Here is a 16728-nt window from a genome sequence, read left to right on the forward strand (position 1 = left end):
TGCTGTATAGATAACATAAATTTACGCAAAAAATTTAAGCATTAGCAAAAATAAAATTAACATTAACTGCTAACTATAAAATTTCTGTTGTCGTTTTCACCTCTTCGCTTACATTCACATCTGTGGTGATTACGGATGCGGCTATATACACCACAGTGAAGAGAACTGAAGAACTTATTTACTCTCTGAGAGCGATACAGACACTGCTGACTTACAGTTTTGCTCCGAGCGTTTAACATGGGGCTGTTAAACGTCGTTTAACTTGCACTTGTGACCCTCAGAGAGTAACAGCAGCAACAGTCTTGTTTTTACCGGTTACGCTAACGGTTCAGCGTGCGTCGGAGTCGCAGTCGCGGTCGCAGTTATCACAAACGATAGCAGCCAATGTTGTAGTAGTATCAGCGTCTATTCCTTCTCCAGCAGCAGCAGCATCACAAAAATCAAAAATCGAAATGCACTCGTGCAGCTGCAAGCTCTAACAAGAAGATCGGAAATTTTCACAGTGTATGATTTATTCTTCTTCCAGCGATATTTAAGGTGCTACTCTATACCGATTTGTGAGTGTGTGTGTGGGTGTGTGTGAGTGTGTGTGTGTATGTGCGTGTGTGTGCTGTAAGCAATGGTCTGATAAGAAAACAGTGGGCGGCAGCGGTTTCATAAACTTCTAACAACAACTAGTTAAACAGCAAACTAGTCAAGTCACAACACCTGTCACTGCGGACGGCAGTTCGCGTTAGTGACGAAAGCATCACGAAGGGTGCGAATAAAAAGTATACCACAAAGAAGGTGCATACATTTCCAGTGCAAGTAAAAATCTATATAGATTTGTGACTATAAATTTAACGACCAGAAACAACGAAAATAGCTGATTGCAAAAGAATCGCTTGGTGTTGTTTGTTTGTTGTTGTTGGTATTTTTTGCCGGCGTTCACTGTGACAAGTCATCGCCTAGTAATATGTGGCAGTGTGTGTGTGTTTGTAAACAAGTTTTGCACAGAAGTGCGTCAAAGTAACAAGTGTGGAAGCAACTTCAGCTGCGTCTTTAAGAGGTAGTGAGAACGAGAGAGTATAACTCACGTTCATAAACTGGTCAAAGTGAGAAGCATGCATTTATTGCCTTCCGCTCGCCTCTGTCTCCTGTGCCCTTTTCTGCACTCTTCCTCTTGCTCTGCAACAGCAAGGTGACTCAATTCAATAACCGCGAAATTCACGCTAAAAATACAAATACAATGTAGACCACCAGGCGTTTAATCATTGCCCCACAACCATAACTAACTTTTAAAACTCTTATTGTTTTCAAATAAAAAATAAAATATAACTTTGTAATTTGCATGCACTACTCAGTTTTCTAATATTAAATCACGTAGCACAGTATAAATGGCGAGTGATTCACGAATTCAGTAGATTTGGCGGTTTTCGTTATAAAATAAATAAATGTATAATATATATGTATATATAAGTGTATAACTAAATGAAACTGTATACATGTTGTATTTACTTTTGTAGAATATCTGACAAAAAAGGTGTCGGACCTCAGTTGCAGATGGTTTCCTTTTACATTCAATCAAAAGTAAACAGCAAATATAATCGCAGGTTCCTGGTACTATATTATGATATGAGATATGAAATGCTGACACCTGAAATGCTGGATTGGCTGCACTTAGCACCTGTTCATCCAATTACTCCAAATGACTGACTCAATTTTGTGTTACAGAAAACTATACTTTTCTAATAACATCGAAAATAATTTTTTAGAAAATCACCCTCTGTTTTAGCAAGTGTGAGCTTCTGTATACTCTTGAAAACATTCCAGAATAAACGACTTGCAAGTTTCTTTTAGCATTTAATCCTTTAAGCATCTAAGCCTATCGTGATATTACAAAATATTCTGGCATGTTCCGGATATCACATTCGGTTATATTTATCGGTAAAATTTAAACCCTTAGACTTAATGCAACGTGAAAAGATAAATTTTTTGAAGTCCTATAAAATACTTATTAAAATACTAAATTACACAAATTTCCATTTTTTTTATTACGAGTTCACGTAAAGCCACCGAAGTTTTAAATTGCGACGGTTCTGTTTTTCATATGTGTTTAGAATAATTTTCAATGGGGGTTTGTTTTTTAAAGGGAGAACAACACTCGAAATGAAATACAAACAATCGACCCATAAAAATAGACAGCAAGGAAAATCTCCTTCAATTCGCTTTTATTTTAAGCAATTCACGTGTGAAATTAACAAAGTGTTGATATGTATGATGAGAAGGGGATGAGTGAGAACTGAACAGCCGTAGGGTCCAAAATGGGGTCCAAAAAGCAGGAAATATTACGCAGCGGGGCAACTTTATGAAAGAGTTGCGTAGGAGAGATCAACAGCTACAACAACAACAACAGCAAGAAGAAGAGAGGGCAAATGGAAATGGAAATGAAAATAAGTCCAGGGAACGAATGCCCAGTTTTTGTTGTTATTGTTGCATGACACAGATGAGAGCTTTCGACTAGCAGATACTCTGACCATAGATAATATCGACTCATATATGCCAAAATAAACGCAAATACATACAAACATATATATTTTGTACAGATAGACAGTAACGAAAATAAAATAATTTAATTTATGTTGTAAACTTTTCTTTAAACTTGACTATTTCTCCATGTGACTTATAAATTAAGATAAAAAGAAACATTAAATTAATTTAATTATTCATTCTGATCAAGAATAATGAATAATAAGCAGTACATAAGAGCGGCACACAAGCCAAGCTTGCGAAAACCAAATTCAAAACTTAAAATGCCGGGACTCGCAAAGCGGCAGCGGAAAAGCAGGCATAGCATCAGCATCAGAAGGCAGAAAAGAGAAATAAATTAAAATTCATGTAGGAGGCAGCAGACGTGAGTTCAACCCACAACCTCCGTCGCGCAGTCTCTTTTGCCTTAACTTGTTAATTGAAGGGTATTTGAGCATTTTAGTGTCTAAGTGTGTGTGTGTTTTTTTTTTGATTCAATATAAAACATACTTATAAATAGATACAATTCAATTGCATTGTAGACTTGCTCTCAAGTTCTGTGCGAGTGTGTATGTTTGTGTGTGCGTGAGTGTGTGAGTGTGTTTGCGTATGTATGTGCATGTATGTACATATGTAAACTGTCTGCTTCAAGCATATTGGAAAACTATCTGTAAGCGTCTTCCCCCAAGTTTTCATTATGTAGGCTAGACTTTGCAGCTAATGCGTGGGAAGTGTTTGATATTTTAATGTTTTGTAAAGTTTTAAGTATTTTGTGTATATGTAAAGGAGCTACATATATATTTTAAATGTAAATGAACAGCTTGAATCGACACTTCCAAATTTTCTTCGCTAAACAAAAACACAATTGGGTCACCGAATAATTTAAGTAACTACATGCCAAATAAGCAAATTTTATAAATGTGTGGCATTGGTTTTGGAGTCTCAATATTAATTTTAGCTTAAAAAGAAACTTTATGTAGTAATTTTAACTAATATTTAGTAAAAAAAAGCCACAAAATAATTTTTCATATATTAATAATACTTAAAACAATGATCAATTAAAAATATGACCAAAAACCCAACATAAAAAAAAGAAATGTATACTTATGTGACATTGCTTTTAAAACTTAACTTTAATAGTAATATATTATTAAGTTTAGTACCTCAGACCATTTTTTTTAATGTTCTTCAAAAGATAAAAAAGACTCTTCGTATTGAAAGCTTTTTCAAAGCAAATTGCATTCCGCGCATTTTCACGGGCCACAATGAAAACCAAAGACTAGACCCATTCAACGTTGTGTGTCATGTGATGCAACTAAAATAAAAAACAAAACAAAAAACAGAAAAACAAAGCAAAAACTAGATGAAAACAAAAACAAAAACTGTACCGAATTCAATTCTAAAGCGCACGGTCGTTGGCCGCCTTAACTGCGGGCTGGTTCTTTTTCAGTTAACACGAGAAAAACAGAAATATGTTGTAAAAGAGCTAACGAAAACAGGTAGTAAAAATCGACAACATAGCGGGCCCCTTGTGTTGTTGTCGTATTTTGTTGCTCAGCTGAGAGGGACGAACAAAGAGTTTGAAAATTAAAGAAAAATACAACACATCGAATCGTCCGAGCTCGAACCCGAACACGAAAACAAAACCGAAACGACTCGACTCAATCCAGGCTAATGCAACAGCAGATAGCAGATAGACATCAGCTATTGGGTCTTGCGACCGGTGCTCGGTGTCAGTTCCGTGCTGTTGACGACAACGGTCAAAATTTGAGCCGTAACAAAAAAGACCCAACAACTGACTGTCTGCCTATTCAACTTACTGCCTATGTATGTGTTTAAGTCAGTCATTGAGGTCACTGACCTTATACTTTGTTTTTATTATGAAAAGTATGGAACATGGCTGCAAAGAATGGAATAGTAATATGCGTTGTAAGAAATATAAGATTACATTTTCAAAACAATAATTAATTGTTTAAGGTATAAATAATAGCTTCGTTTGGTTTCATCCAACTTTATTATAGTCCTTGGAACATTTAACTATGCTTCCGATTATGATTTTGTTCTCACATTTTTGTTAATTTTTTTTTTGAAGGTATAACATTTTTTTTTGTTTATTCATTGAAATAGAGCGCCAATGCAAAATTAATTGGGTTACTCATTTTCTTGCCGACTTTCTGACTTATTTTTTTTCCATAACCATTATAAACAGAATTATTAATGATTATTATTGCACTTTTTCTTACAGCTCAAACCAACAACAAAAATTTATAAATAAATATAATACAATTAAAAAAAATCAAAATACAGAAGGCCAAAATATAATATAAATAATAAGTGCAAGCATGTTATTAAGCTGCATCTATATTTGTATCTGTGTATAAGTGAGTGTGTTACAATGGTGTCCAGTGAAATCGAATTAGATGCTCAAGTCCAAGCCAAGTCAATTGGCGTGCCACAAAATCTCTAATCAAATATATAAAGTATTTAATCAAAATAATTTAATTATATATACTAATATTGAGTGTGTATCAAAAACATAACATTTTCGATCGTTTGAAAAATATACCAAAAATATATTCAACTATAATTACTCATACAAAAGGAATAGGACAGCCTCATCACGGAGTCTTTTCAATTTTTTCCTACTGAGGACATCGATCTCGAGATGGATATACTACCAAGCGGAAATATATTCAATGAATTGGAGCGGATTTGCACAACAGGCTATTTTTCATCGCAGCCATCGATTGAGGATCAATGGCAACAGGTGGGTGAAATCTCAAATATACATACATATGTATATATAGAATTAATAGGAGTACTATATTACATATATATTGATAAAAGTATAGTAGGCATCACTTATTAGTCAAAACTCTATCATTATTGAAATCAGGCGATAGTATTAAGAATAACAATTCGCCATGATAAAGTTCACATAAATACATATGCAATTCCAGCACATTTCTATAATTGACGTCAGTGTTTCACATGGTTTGTAAATTATTTATATACCCAAATCAGTGGTCTTATGTGTCGATATTTATCTTTGACTTTGACTTAACAGTTCAAAGAAATATTTTGATTATGCAATTGTGTGGCAAAAATATATTAAATAAAAAAAATATTTTAAGGCCATACGATTATGATAACTGAAAGTTGTTTTTCCTTTTGTCAATTTAAATGCAGTTAATAAAAAAGAAAGAGGGTGTTTATTTGCTTTGAAAAGTCTGTGCAACAGAGTGAGATAATGAACAGATGAGACAACACTCGGAATTAACCAGCATGATAAACCTTATTAATTTTCAAAAGCGCATGCTAGCTATAAATACGCATAAAAAATTCTTACGCTTGGAATATGGAATATGATTCCATGTAAGTATATAGTATACTCACATGGAATCATAATCCAGTATTTTGTTTATAAATATTTTCTTAAAATTCAAAAAAAAAAAAAATTTAGCTATAAATTAACAGTCGCCGTCGTTGTTGGTTATCATCTGAGTAAATACATATGAATGTATGCGTATGTATTAATCGTACAATGTATGTACATATATAAGTGTGTATTAATTTTTCGAAAAGCATTTTGGCAAACATGAACCGGCATGTATATAGGAGTGTATGTACACATTTATAGGCATACACATACATACATACATACATAGATACATATGTACATATAATCTTGTTTATGTGCGAATTTCATTTCTCTGTTTTATTTTGTACGCTTCGCTTGTGTGATAAAACCCAAAGAGCGTTGCTTTAGCTTATCAGCAACACCAGCTGATTTGTCAGTTCGTTTTGTTTTTGTTTTAATACTTGTTTTCGTTTAATATAATAAGAAAAATGCTGAGAAGGCTGCTTTATTATCATGTGACGCATAGAACGAATGTTTGCCCAGCTTTTGGCCATCTTAAACTGAAGTCGTAATTCACTGGCATGCAATACGATAAGATCGTATTTATTTAGTTTCTGTTTGTGGCCGACCAAAACAAAAAATCGTTCAGCTATTCTTGTTAAGTAATTATGATCAGTTCGTTTTACTTATGGACTAGTTGTATGTCAACTTGTTGACATTATACTCGGATATCTAAGATATGCAGAGATGTTACGGATCAGTTGTTTGTTAATTTTATTAGTTAATTGTTTATTTTCAACAATTTTGTTTCCCATATAATAATTTGTACATGTACTTATATTATTAGTAAATATCGTAGCCATAGTACACCACATTTCAATAGGTCGGTATTTTGAAAGCTTCAAACTGTCATAACTTTATCAAAATTTAGCAGATTTGCTTGCGAAATGTCAATTTAATTATATTTTGATTGTCCATCAAAATTTAATATTTCAATTTTTCTTCCTTCACAATCCTTTTTTTATACTTTCGATCACTGTCCATTTGATATAATTCTATTTTGATTCCGAATTAAATTTTTTTCATTCACTGTCCATTTTTTTTTTACTTACCTCGTGACATTAAAGTAAAGTGTTTTTGAAATTTTTGATATTTACAGCTCGATATATTATTTAGCGATATATGAACAACTCGATTCTTTTTTGTTTTTATTTCGATATAAAACTGTATTCAAAATTTGGATTTATAAGACATTATTATTAGGTTAATTGTAAGTTTAATTTGAAATAGAATTTGGATATACCTACAAAACTGGTATATTTTCGATGCGCTTGGTACATGGTATTCAAAATAAAAGTTATGTATTAGATTAATTAACTTTTTTTGCAGACAAGTGGCGAAATCAGTTCGCTAGGAGACTCCCCCTACCTAACTCAAAACACCCCCAAATACAATGTGTAATCAGCAGTTAACGTTTAACACCCTAACAGCGTTGCAAACCCAAAAAACACGTACCGATTCCAAGGAAAAAAATTGTCGAAAAAAAAATTGTGTAAAAAGAAAAAAAAAAATTGGGAAATTCATGAAGACAGATACACACATAACCTCAGTCACGCATAGAAGCATATATAGATAATAAGCCAATAGCAACAAAAACAACAACAAGTGCAGCACGCACTTCATTGACTAACACGTCGCCAATTCATTCGAGTTCTTTCTGTTAGTCAAAGCAGTCCTTGGGCTCCAAGCGAATACGACGCAGAATTTTTTGAAAAATAGCAGAAGCAGCACAGACCAACAACAACAACAAAATAAAAGCAATCCCAAATACGTGCAATTGCTGAAAATATGCTTGACATGGCCCAATACGTGAGGGCCATGCCTCTGTGTGCCTTAAATACTTGGCAAGCAGCTAAGCCCAGTATTTGTGAACCCATCGCGATACGAGATACAACCCTCTGGAAACAAACCAGATCCAGACGAAGACCCAGACCCAGGCCCAGACCCGAAGCCAAAGCCAAACCTTCAGCTTGCTCGCACTACTTTGACTGCCGTTTGCCGTTGCTTCTCCTATTACCCTCAATCATTTATCATCTTGGTTGCAATTAATCATCAAATGTGCGGGGTTCCATGTAAAGTCCATGTTTGTGTGTGTTTGTGTGTGTGTGTGTGTTTGTGTGTGTTTGTGCGTGTGTGTGTGTGTGTTTGTGTGTGTGTGTGACGACTATGTGTTTATATGTGGAATGCCCTATACATTTGTCCCGGGCTGTCGTAGCGCTTATTGCTAACGTGGCTGCGTAATGTGAGAGGTTGTGAACTTATTTCAATAATATAAATAAATAAAATATGAGAATATATGAATATACCGTCCACTATACTGTATACTATACACAGAAGTTGCATCTTTAACGTTTCAATTATGTAATATCCAGCTACTAAGCAAGTGTTATAACTTTTGATTACAGGTTAACACACCAGTATAAGTTTGTAATTTTGTAAAAAAGAAAATGCTTATCTGAGGTCTTATTTTTCACACTACTATTGAAACAATAGAATACGTAATTTTTAAGAGACTTAGCTCAGATTAAAGTGCCACGTGCAAAAATTCACAAGCAATCACTTTGCACTTCATTTGAGCGAAAAATACTCTCGGCAGAGCATCAAAATTCGAATATATGTACATATAAACAATTTCATTAGCGCTCAGCCAATTGCACACTTATTGTTTTATTTTTATGTAAATTGTAAATAAACACAAATCGTTTTTCCATATCTATGGGCAAACAATGTTTTTTCAAGCGTCTTGTGCAAATGTTTATGCCAAAATACACAAAATCGAAATAGAAATCGAAATCGAGCACAACGCGTCACCGTTCTGTGTTAAATATTTCCCTCGTCCACAATTTTATAAAAGAAAAATTTAAATTTCGTATTTCATATTCTGCACACTTGCTATTTTGTTTAATTTGCATCAAATATACAAATTCGAAATGGCACACATACACATGTAGAAGCACACAGTCGCACAATCATAGATATTTATATACTAATACATACTTACATGTGTGTATGCATGTACATCTCTCGCATATTATTTATCAAAAAGTAAATTCCTCGTACTTTCAGTGCTAAGCGAGTGACGAGCATCGTTGCCTAGAACTGTGTGCGGGTGACGGGTGACGGGACATTCTAAGGGTGAGAGTAAGAGTGGGGGTGAGGGTGAAGGGATATTGTGAGGGTTCTTTTCGAGTTTAGTTCGAGTTGTCGCGACAGTGGTACCCCGCTATCCAGTACTCATATGTCCTTATTCGCAAGGAAAAAGGAAAAACTCTGTCGTTAAATGTATGTCAGCTGTGCAGTGGGTGGTGGGCACTCAATTCATATCTGCGATTTCAATGGGCCTCAATATTAAAGCAGTTGACGGTTGGCAACATACATTTCTACGGCCTGGAACTTTAATTAACAACCTCAGAATTTTAATTAACAGCCACAGAATTAATAGGCAGAATAGTAAAATGATGTTGATCTACAAGCGAATAATTGACTGTCCTAAAAACCCAATGCATAAAGTATAGTTCCCATTAGCTACAGTTAAAAGCCGTATATAAAGCATTATCAGCTCTCTAATATAAACTATATGTACTGCCCTGTAAAACACATAGTAATCTGTGCGTGTTCCCATTTATTTAAATTATTGGTTCTAGTTGGTTTTGAGCATTTCGCATGTCGTTACAAAAGCATTTTGTGATCCAAATGCCCTTAAAATTGACCCAAATTAAAGTGTAAACTCTACCCGCTGCATACATATGGTGATACTCGCTAAGAGCCGGCAAATGGCAGAGATATGATAAATATATTCCCCATGCAAGATACATTATTTCTGAAGGCATTTTTTGTGAGCTGAGTGAGTTGGCGGCTTTAAATTGATATGGACCACACTAAGTGCTATCAGAGGAATATCCGTTTGAGACCAGGATCATTGTTTTGTATACTTCCTGTGCTGGCTGATATGTGACACACAAGTTTGATAACAGAGGCGATTTGATGACTCCTTATGTTGAATCAGAAACGTTGTGCTTCATTCTCAGATGTGTCACGCTTGCGTTTCGCTTGAATATGAATTTAAAATTTGTTTATTTTTGTTTCGCAGCTATGCTTCTCACCCAACATAGTATAAACAAACTGACAACTGAAAATGAAACTGAGAAAAAATAAGTGTTTATGTTGTAGCCCTCGCCATATGTTAATCACCCATTTAAACATTTTGAAACTCATATAACATATAACATAATTCAAACTCTGTTGTGTGCTCGTTCGCCTGAGAATACAATTGGAATGCAGAAACAGTGGCACCCCTTCATATTCAGATAAATTCACATGTTTTGGGCTCGTCTCCCTATCATTATGCCTTTGAGTTCTTTCACACTGTTAGCTGACCCCAAAGACATGCCTTAAAATCAATGTACATGCATTACTTTGTCTCTTTGGCATTTTCATCCCTGACCTTACATCAATTGCCTTGACGTTTTTAGGCATATGTTTATTCAAGTTGTATTTAAATTGACAGTGTGCTATCTATTTCGTTCGCAGATGTAATTAGTTTTTATTTAAATAAAATATATTTATTATGCGTGCCTTCATTCCATTTTTACTAAATTGCAGCTAAGTTAAATAAACAAAGTACATACATATTTATAAACACAACTTGAAATTTCACTTGGATTGAGTTGAAGAAGCTGCGTCTGTGGGACTTTCAATGATAATGATGGATGATTGCTTGAGACCGTCCTTAAAGAAAATAAAAAAGGCTTTGTAATGGAATCAGTTTAAGATAAAATGCATGGTTTTGCAAGGGAGCAAGATAACTACATAGGTTGCATTATGTTGGCCTTATCTATACTGAAAAGTTAATTTAAAGATATCATGAAATATTAATAAGCGACCCACACTCCCGCATGGATGATAAATGAGTTATTTTTCAAAGGTTTCTTTATAAATAGAAGTAAATGGCGCCAAGTAAAAACAACTTGTGACTCTGGATACCTATTACACATGGTTTAGGTTGGTTTAGTTTTTTACTTTGTGTTACGGATAAATTACCGAATGGATTTTAAATGACGGTATGTGTAAGGAAATATGTCGACTCCGAGTCAATTTTTCTACTTTGGGCTATCCCTCATTGAAGAAGCATACATTTTTTTCTAAGCCCAATAAACACCAATTGATGTTTATATGATAATGATTAATGATGCCATTTTGGTATAGATTGCTTTTTCGATTTGTCTGTGTGAGTGGGTAAGGGGCCAATTTAGTTATATAGTATGTAAGCACAAAGGTAGTTATAATGCTTATCTTCTTTTTATATATTTATACAGTGTCTACTTTCCTTTAGCCTGATGTTTTCGTACTTTGTTTTTCGTGTACGTTGGCAACTCATTACTAGATATTCATCAAGAACAAGATTGGGAAAATTGGTGTAATCCGTTCTAACTTGCCACATGCCAATTCCATTTCTAATGCTTTTTTTTTGTTTTAATGGCGGAACTTGTTAATTGTAACTGAAACTAATGATGACAGCTTATTTTGGGTCTCGTTTACTGTTTGCCTGTTTGACCTAAAGTGCTAGCTGCTGCGTTTATTGGATTTTGTAATTAATGATTCTACACAACCAACTAACAACTACTTAACAGTCAGGAAAAATTAGGAAATGACTTTTTGCCATGACTGTAGGTTTATTGTACGCTTCAAGCAGATTCGACACTTTTTTCCAATACTAAAACAACAACTGTGTATTTAAATTCTGACTTAAAAAAAGGATTGATAAAATATTAATTATGTAAGAACAGCAAGTTAGGTGCTTAAATTTTTTCAGGAAGAACGGATTAAAGCAGAGTAAATTAGACTGTCACAAAGCATACAAGCATGTATATGGAACATTTGCAGTTATAATTTTTTCCCACTCACCAGTATGTGTGCTTGTGTAAGCTTGGAAAGTTCTTGCATATCAGATAAATTGCAATTATTATAATTAAAGGTTTTTTGGGATAACACTCATATTACGAACTCCAGTATAATAATAGTTACTTTGAGCACAATAGCTAATACAAAAAGGCACAAAATTATCAATTTGGTGGGCTTTTGTATCTGTTCTTTGCACATTATGAATATCAGGCCTTAGTTAACAGAATTTTATTTAATTTTCTTGTAAATTGAAAAGCAGCGCTAAGTTGATTTGAATACTGTCAGCTATTCGAAACTATTTTTAAACTTTTCGTATGTATGTGTGTCTGTTAGTGTGTAAGTCATGTAGTATGTATGAACAGTAGTTAATGTTAGTTTTTCTCACTCACCAGTATGTCTGCTTGTATAACCTTTTTCATGTTTATGCTAAGTGTTTCTGGTTGGGTGTCTCTCATGGCTTGGCTTTATTCATCTCATCTTATGGACTGACCAAACTCAAGAAAACGTGCCGCTTCAATTTGTGTTTGGCTAATGAAAACACATGACATTATAAACTACGGTTAGCCAGTGTACTCCTATATTTACTTTGAAAGCGTTGAATTTTCACTCGTAAGACAAAACGCAAAACATTCCAACCACAGTATACTCTAACAGAGGGTATTGAACATATCTCAGGAAATGTGTAGCTTTATAAAGTAAATATATTTTTGAGCAGGGCTACAATCTGTTTGGATATAGCCATGTTCGTCTATAAAAAAATTCTCTCTCTTTGTTTATCAAGTCAGTGCTTAAATGCAGATATAGATATGACACTAAAATATCGATAGCAAAAATATGTAAATATTCATCAGAAAATTAATTACAACAAAATGTTATAAATATTTTTTGCATTAGTCACTCAGCCAGGAGATAATTCAAGAACGTGTTAGGAATTGTAAATTAAATATTTGAAATTCAATAACAATGTTGTGAAGTGAATGCATTTCATTCGTGAGCAATACACATACAGTAAACTATCGTAATATAGTCGTGCAATCTGTGTAATCGGAGACATCTGTGCATTGAGGAGAATTGCCGGAATTTTTTCCGCATGTATTTAAAATAAAATGATCTGGCTATCAAAATTTTTGGTGGGGTTAAAAAATGTATCTTATAACCAATATTGCCTAGACAATCAACGTTCACGATGCTGGTGATGGATACTCTTTTCGGCTTATTATATAGGTTGTAGCCGGGTTATTATTTCATTTTACGCATTTGACAAGATACACCCCCATAAAAAAGGAGACCGAAAAAATAAATATACAAAGCAAACGATTAAAAGAAGCTGATGTCTTGAGGTCTTCCGATGCTTCAGTATCTTTATCTTTGGCTGCAACATCATAAAAAGATACTGTAACGTGACTATGCAACACATGAATATTTTGCGAGTGGGTGCGCGTGTGTGTGTGCGTGTTGAGAGTATGGAATATGGAAGGAGAAAATTACTTGGCATCTTTACCCATCAACATCAACATCACAACATCAAGTGAAGAAAGTTCTCGGAACATTGGCCATTACCTAATGCGCTGCGACACGCTGCGACATCAATTTTCGGTTGCATTTCAAATGAGATGAGTTGAGCTAAGCTTAAATATTTAATGCTGTACGCAACTCCAGTCATTGGAATTTAATATTTAATATCATCATCTTTGGACTCTCTAACCTCTAACCTTTTACTACATTCCCCTCGCGAATTGTGTCATTGCGGACCACTTTTGCTTTTAATTCATTTATATTATTACAGTTGGGTTTATCGAACAAATATAAAAATACCGCGCTAACGGTATGCCCAAAATAAACAATGAAATTGAAATTGAACGAAAACCTAACTAAAAAGCACACACAAAGAATGTAAAATCAGCAGCGCGTTGACTTAACAAAGTTTGTACTCATCTGATAAGATATTTTATTTCATTTATGTACATACACATATTCGTGTTTTATGCAAGAGAACTTGGCCAGCGATAAGCGCTCGATTCAATTAAGGTAAACTAACTTGGTCAATGTCGCAGAGAGCATTGCAATCGAAAGTGCTCGACTGAAATACACACATTCGCACAACAAGTACAACAACCAAGAAAACAGGCTAGCTGAAAGTTTTATAATGGTTAGATTACTAGGAAAAATATACAAATTTCAAAATCCGAATGTAGGAAACTTTAGCAAGTAGAATGTTGGTTTCTAAAATGTATTTTTGATGCTACTAATGGTGGTACACAAAGGTTACTCTGTTGTTCGGGCATTTCTGCATTCAGGTGTGACTAGGCAACTATGCCAAGACATTTTAGGCTTTTTTAAACGCTCTGCAATCCCTTTGCTGCAAGCTGTCAGCTTGTCAAAGTGTTCGTCATGAAGTCTTTACATTACCGTGTTGTTGTTGTTTAGTGTTATGTTGTTTACTTTCCGGTGACAAATTGTTTACTTAAAAGTGACAAGTGTTTACTATCTAGCTTGAATAAGTGTAACGAGCGTCAGGAGAAACAAAGTGCGCGTGTAAAGTCAGTCAAAAATTAATACACTCTTAATATATGTAGTTTCTTGTTTATTCATGACAGTTTTCGTTTCAATTAACCTTATTTCATCTGCCAGAAAGGACTAAATTGTAGTTTATTGGTGAAAGCCTAATAATTGGTTTTACTGTGGAAAATGTTTTCTAAACCCAAGCCTTACATGAAATTTGAAGCATAAAATTTCGTTATTAGTGCCCTTATCGCCTGATTTTTTTCTTTTCAGGGTTTACATGCATGAGTTGTATTTCCAATCCCTTTGATGCCTTTCAGTTTGTGTGGTGCTCCTTTTATTGAACTTAATCTGTAAATCAGCAACTTATGGTACCTACAGCTTACAACTCAATACAAGATATAATATAATTAAATAAATATATATAAGTTCATCTAAACAGAATATAATAAGAATTACAAAATTAGTAAAACACTTCATCCATTAGAATTCTAATAACATGAACGAATAATAATGTGTTTTCAGGCCTAATGTAACTTTTTGAGTTGATTTTCAAAGTAATTTGATGTTATAAATATTTAATATATTTTCAATGGTGAGTAAATAAAAAACAACGCTTTTGCTCGCTGCTGTAAATATAAATTAAATAAATATTTTATATTTTATAAACATGTTGGTCTGCGTTACAGTAATGTACAGGGTATTTAGCTACTGCAGCATTTTTACTTGTCAATAAGAAATATTTGTCGGCCTGCAAAGGTTTAAAGTCTACCGCCCACGAGAGGAGCTCATAGCCACAGCCTTAAGATACAAAACGACAACGAATTAAAGTTTTCTGAGTATTTTTTGAAATGCCCGTCTTTTCCTTTTGTGTCTGTTTTTGTGTTGTGTTGTGTGTGTGTTGGTGGCACAACTTCTTTGTTTGTTGTTGCTGTTGTTTTGTTGCTGCTGTCTTTCACTCATTTGTTATGCGACAATCAAAAATGTCATGCAAAAGTTTCGACAGCTGTCAAAAGGCATGTTTTGGAACCATTTTTTTATTTTTATTTTCCTTATTATGATCCCAATCCCAATTCCTTTCGCTCAAGTTCAATCCTTAGTTTCAATTCCTGGTGTCGGCAACAACATATTGATTTAAGCCCACACTGACTGCAAAGTATTTGTCGACAGAGTGGAATTAAGAAGGAACCCAAATACTTACTATATGAGAGTTGATTAACGACATCCAGATACATATAAACACATGTATGTGAGTTATTGAGTGGTTTAGCGTTTAATCCTTCTATGTCTGTCATAATATAATTATTGTCTGTTGACATTTAATTAATGCGGACGGCAGCTCGTGCTATTGACGAAAGCAGCACGAGGAGTGCTAAAAAAATCGAAAATCTGGAAATTTTTGTTCTACGACTTTTTCGATTTCCCGCTAGTTTTAGCGGGAAAACGCTAAATCCCGCTGAAATTGACCTACTTTTAAACCTTTATAGCCTTAAGATTTCTGATATCAAATTTTGTAACGAACATAATTCAGTTTATTCCGAAAATTGGCATTCGGCACTGCGCAAAAAGTAATTTTTATGTACAAAGAATCTCACCATTTTTGGGCACAGTTCACAATGCCAATTCTATATTTTTTTTATTATTAATTTATATTTTTCTTTAAAATTTTTATATTAAACTGAATTTTGTTCGTCACAAAATTTGATATCAGAAATTTTGGGGCTAGAAGTTGCTTTCGTCACTAGACTTTTACCTCGTGTATATGTTTTTTTTGTGGGATCTTATGTTCTTTGAACTACATGAGATCCTGACATCAAATTTATTTATAAGAAACACTATTTAATACTCTCGTTCTTTCAATCCTAAAACTCCTTTGATTACACGATTTTTGTTTATATTTTTTACTGATAATTTGTGTCTTTATGGATGATTATCATTCTTTGACTCACTCTGTTCAATATTTAAACAAAATACGACGAGCTTTTATATGAATATAAAAGTGTATTCAACCATAAAGGCGTGAACATTTTTCTTTTCAAATCAAGTTACAAGAAAACTTCCGATTCCAAAGCCTGCCTTTTTTCCCGTTCTCCGTATGTAGTCTTTATGACTGTGTCGCGCAACACTTATTCATGCAACGAGGTGATTTATTTGTGTTCGTTATGTTGAAGTTCTGGTGCCTGCCGAAACCCACACTGTTCGCTGAATGGATTATTTGTTGGTATGCTCAAGATGGCTTTTGGCATACAAAATTCAAAAATGGTTTTCTGCGTAAAATTCTTTTTAAGTACCAAGTATCAAGTGCCTACTCCTACTGCCTTACAAATATATTTTCCACGCCATACTCAAAACTATCGGTATACGACCGAAACGAATTCGAGCCGAGATTAAATGAA

General features: G+C 34.1%; 1 protein-coding gene across 3 annotated transcripts in view; it reads left to right on the top strand.

The window, feature by feature from the left end:
• The first annotated feature begins 266 nt into the window (after positions 1-266).
• LOC117783131 (Krueppel-like factor luna) overlaps positions 267-16728 on the top strand; it is an 89369-nt gene continuing 72907 nt past the window's right edge. The window contains exons 1-2 of one of the 3 annotated variants that reach the window (XM_034620351.1): positions 267-557; positions 4754-5275. In XM_034620351.1, coding sequence (XP_034476242.1) covers positions 5174-5275 — 102 coding nt within the window. In that variant the 5' untranslated portion in view covers positions 267-557; positions 4754-5173. The remainder of the gene's footprint in view (positions 558-4753; positions 5276-16728) is intronic. The other 2 variants (XM_034620352.1, XM_034620353.1) reach the window with 2 other exon arrangements.

The sequence above is a fragment of the Drosophila innubila genome, assembly GCF_004354385.1.
Source record: "Drosophila innubila isolate TH190305 chromosome 2R unlocalized genomic scaffold, UK_Dinn_1.0 1_C_2R, whole genome shotgun sequence".
In the NCBI taxonomy this organism is placed as follows: domain Eukaryota; kingdom Metazoa; phylum Arthropoda; class Insecta; order Diptera; family Drosophilidae; genus Drosophila; species Drosophila innubila.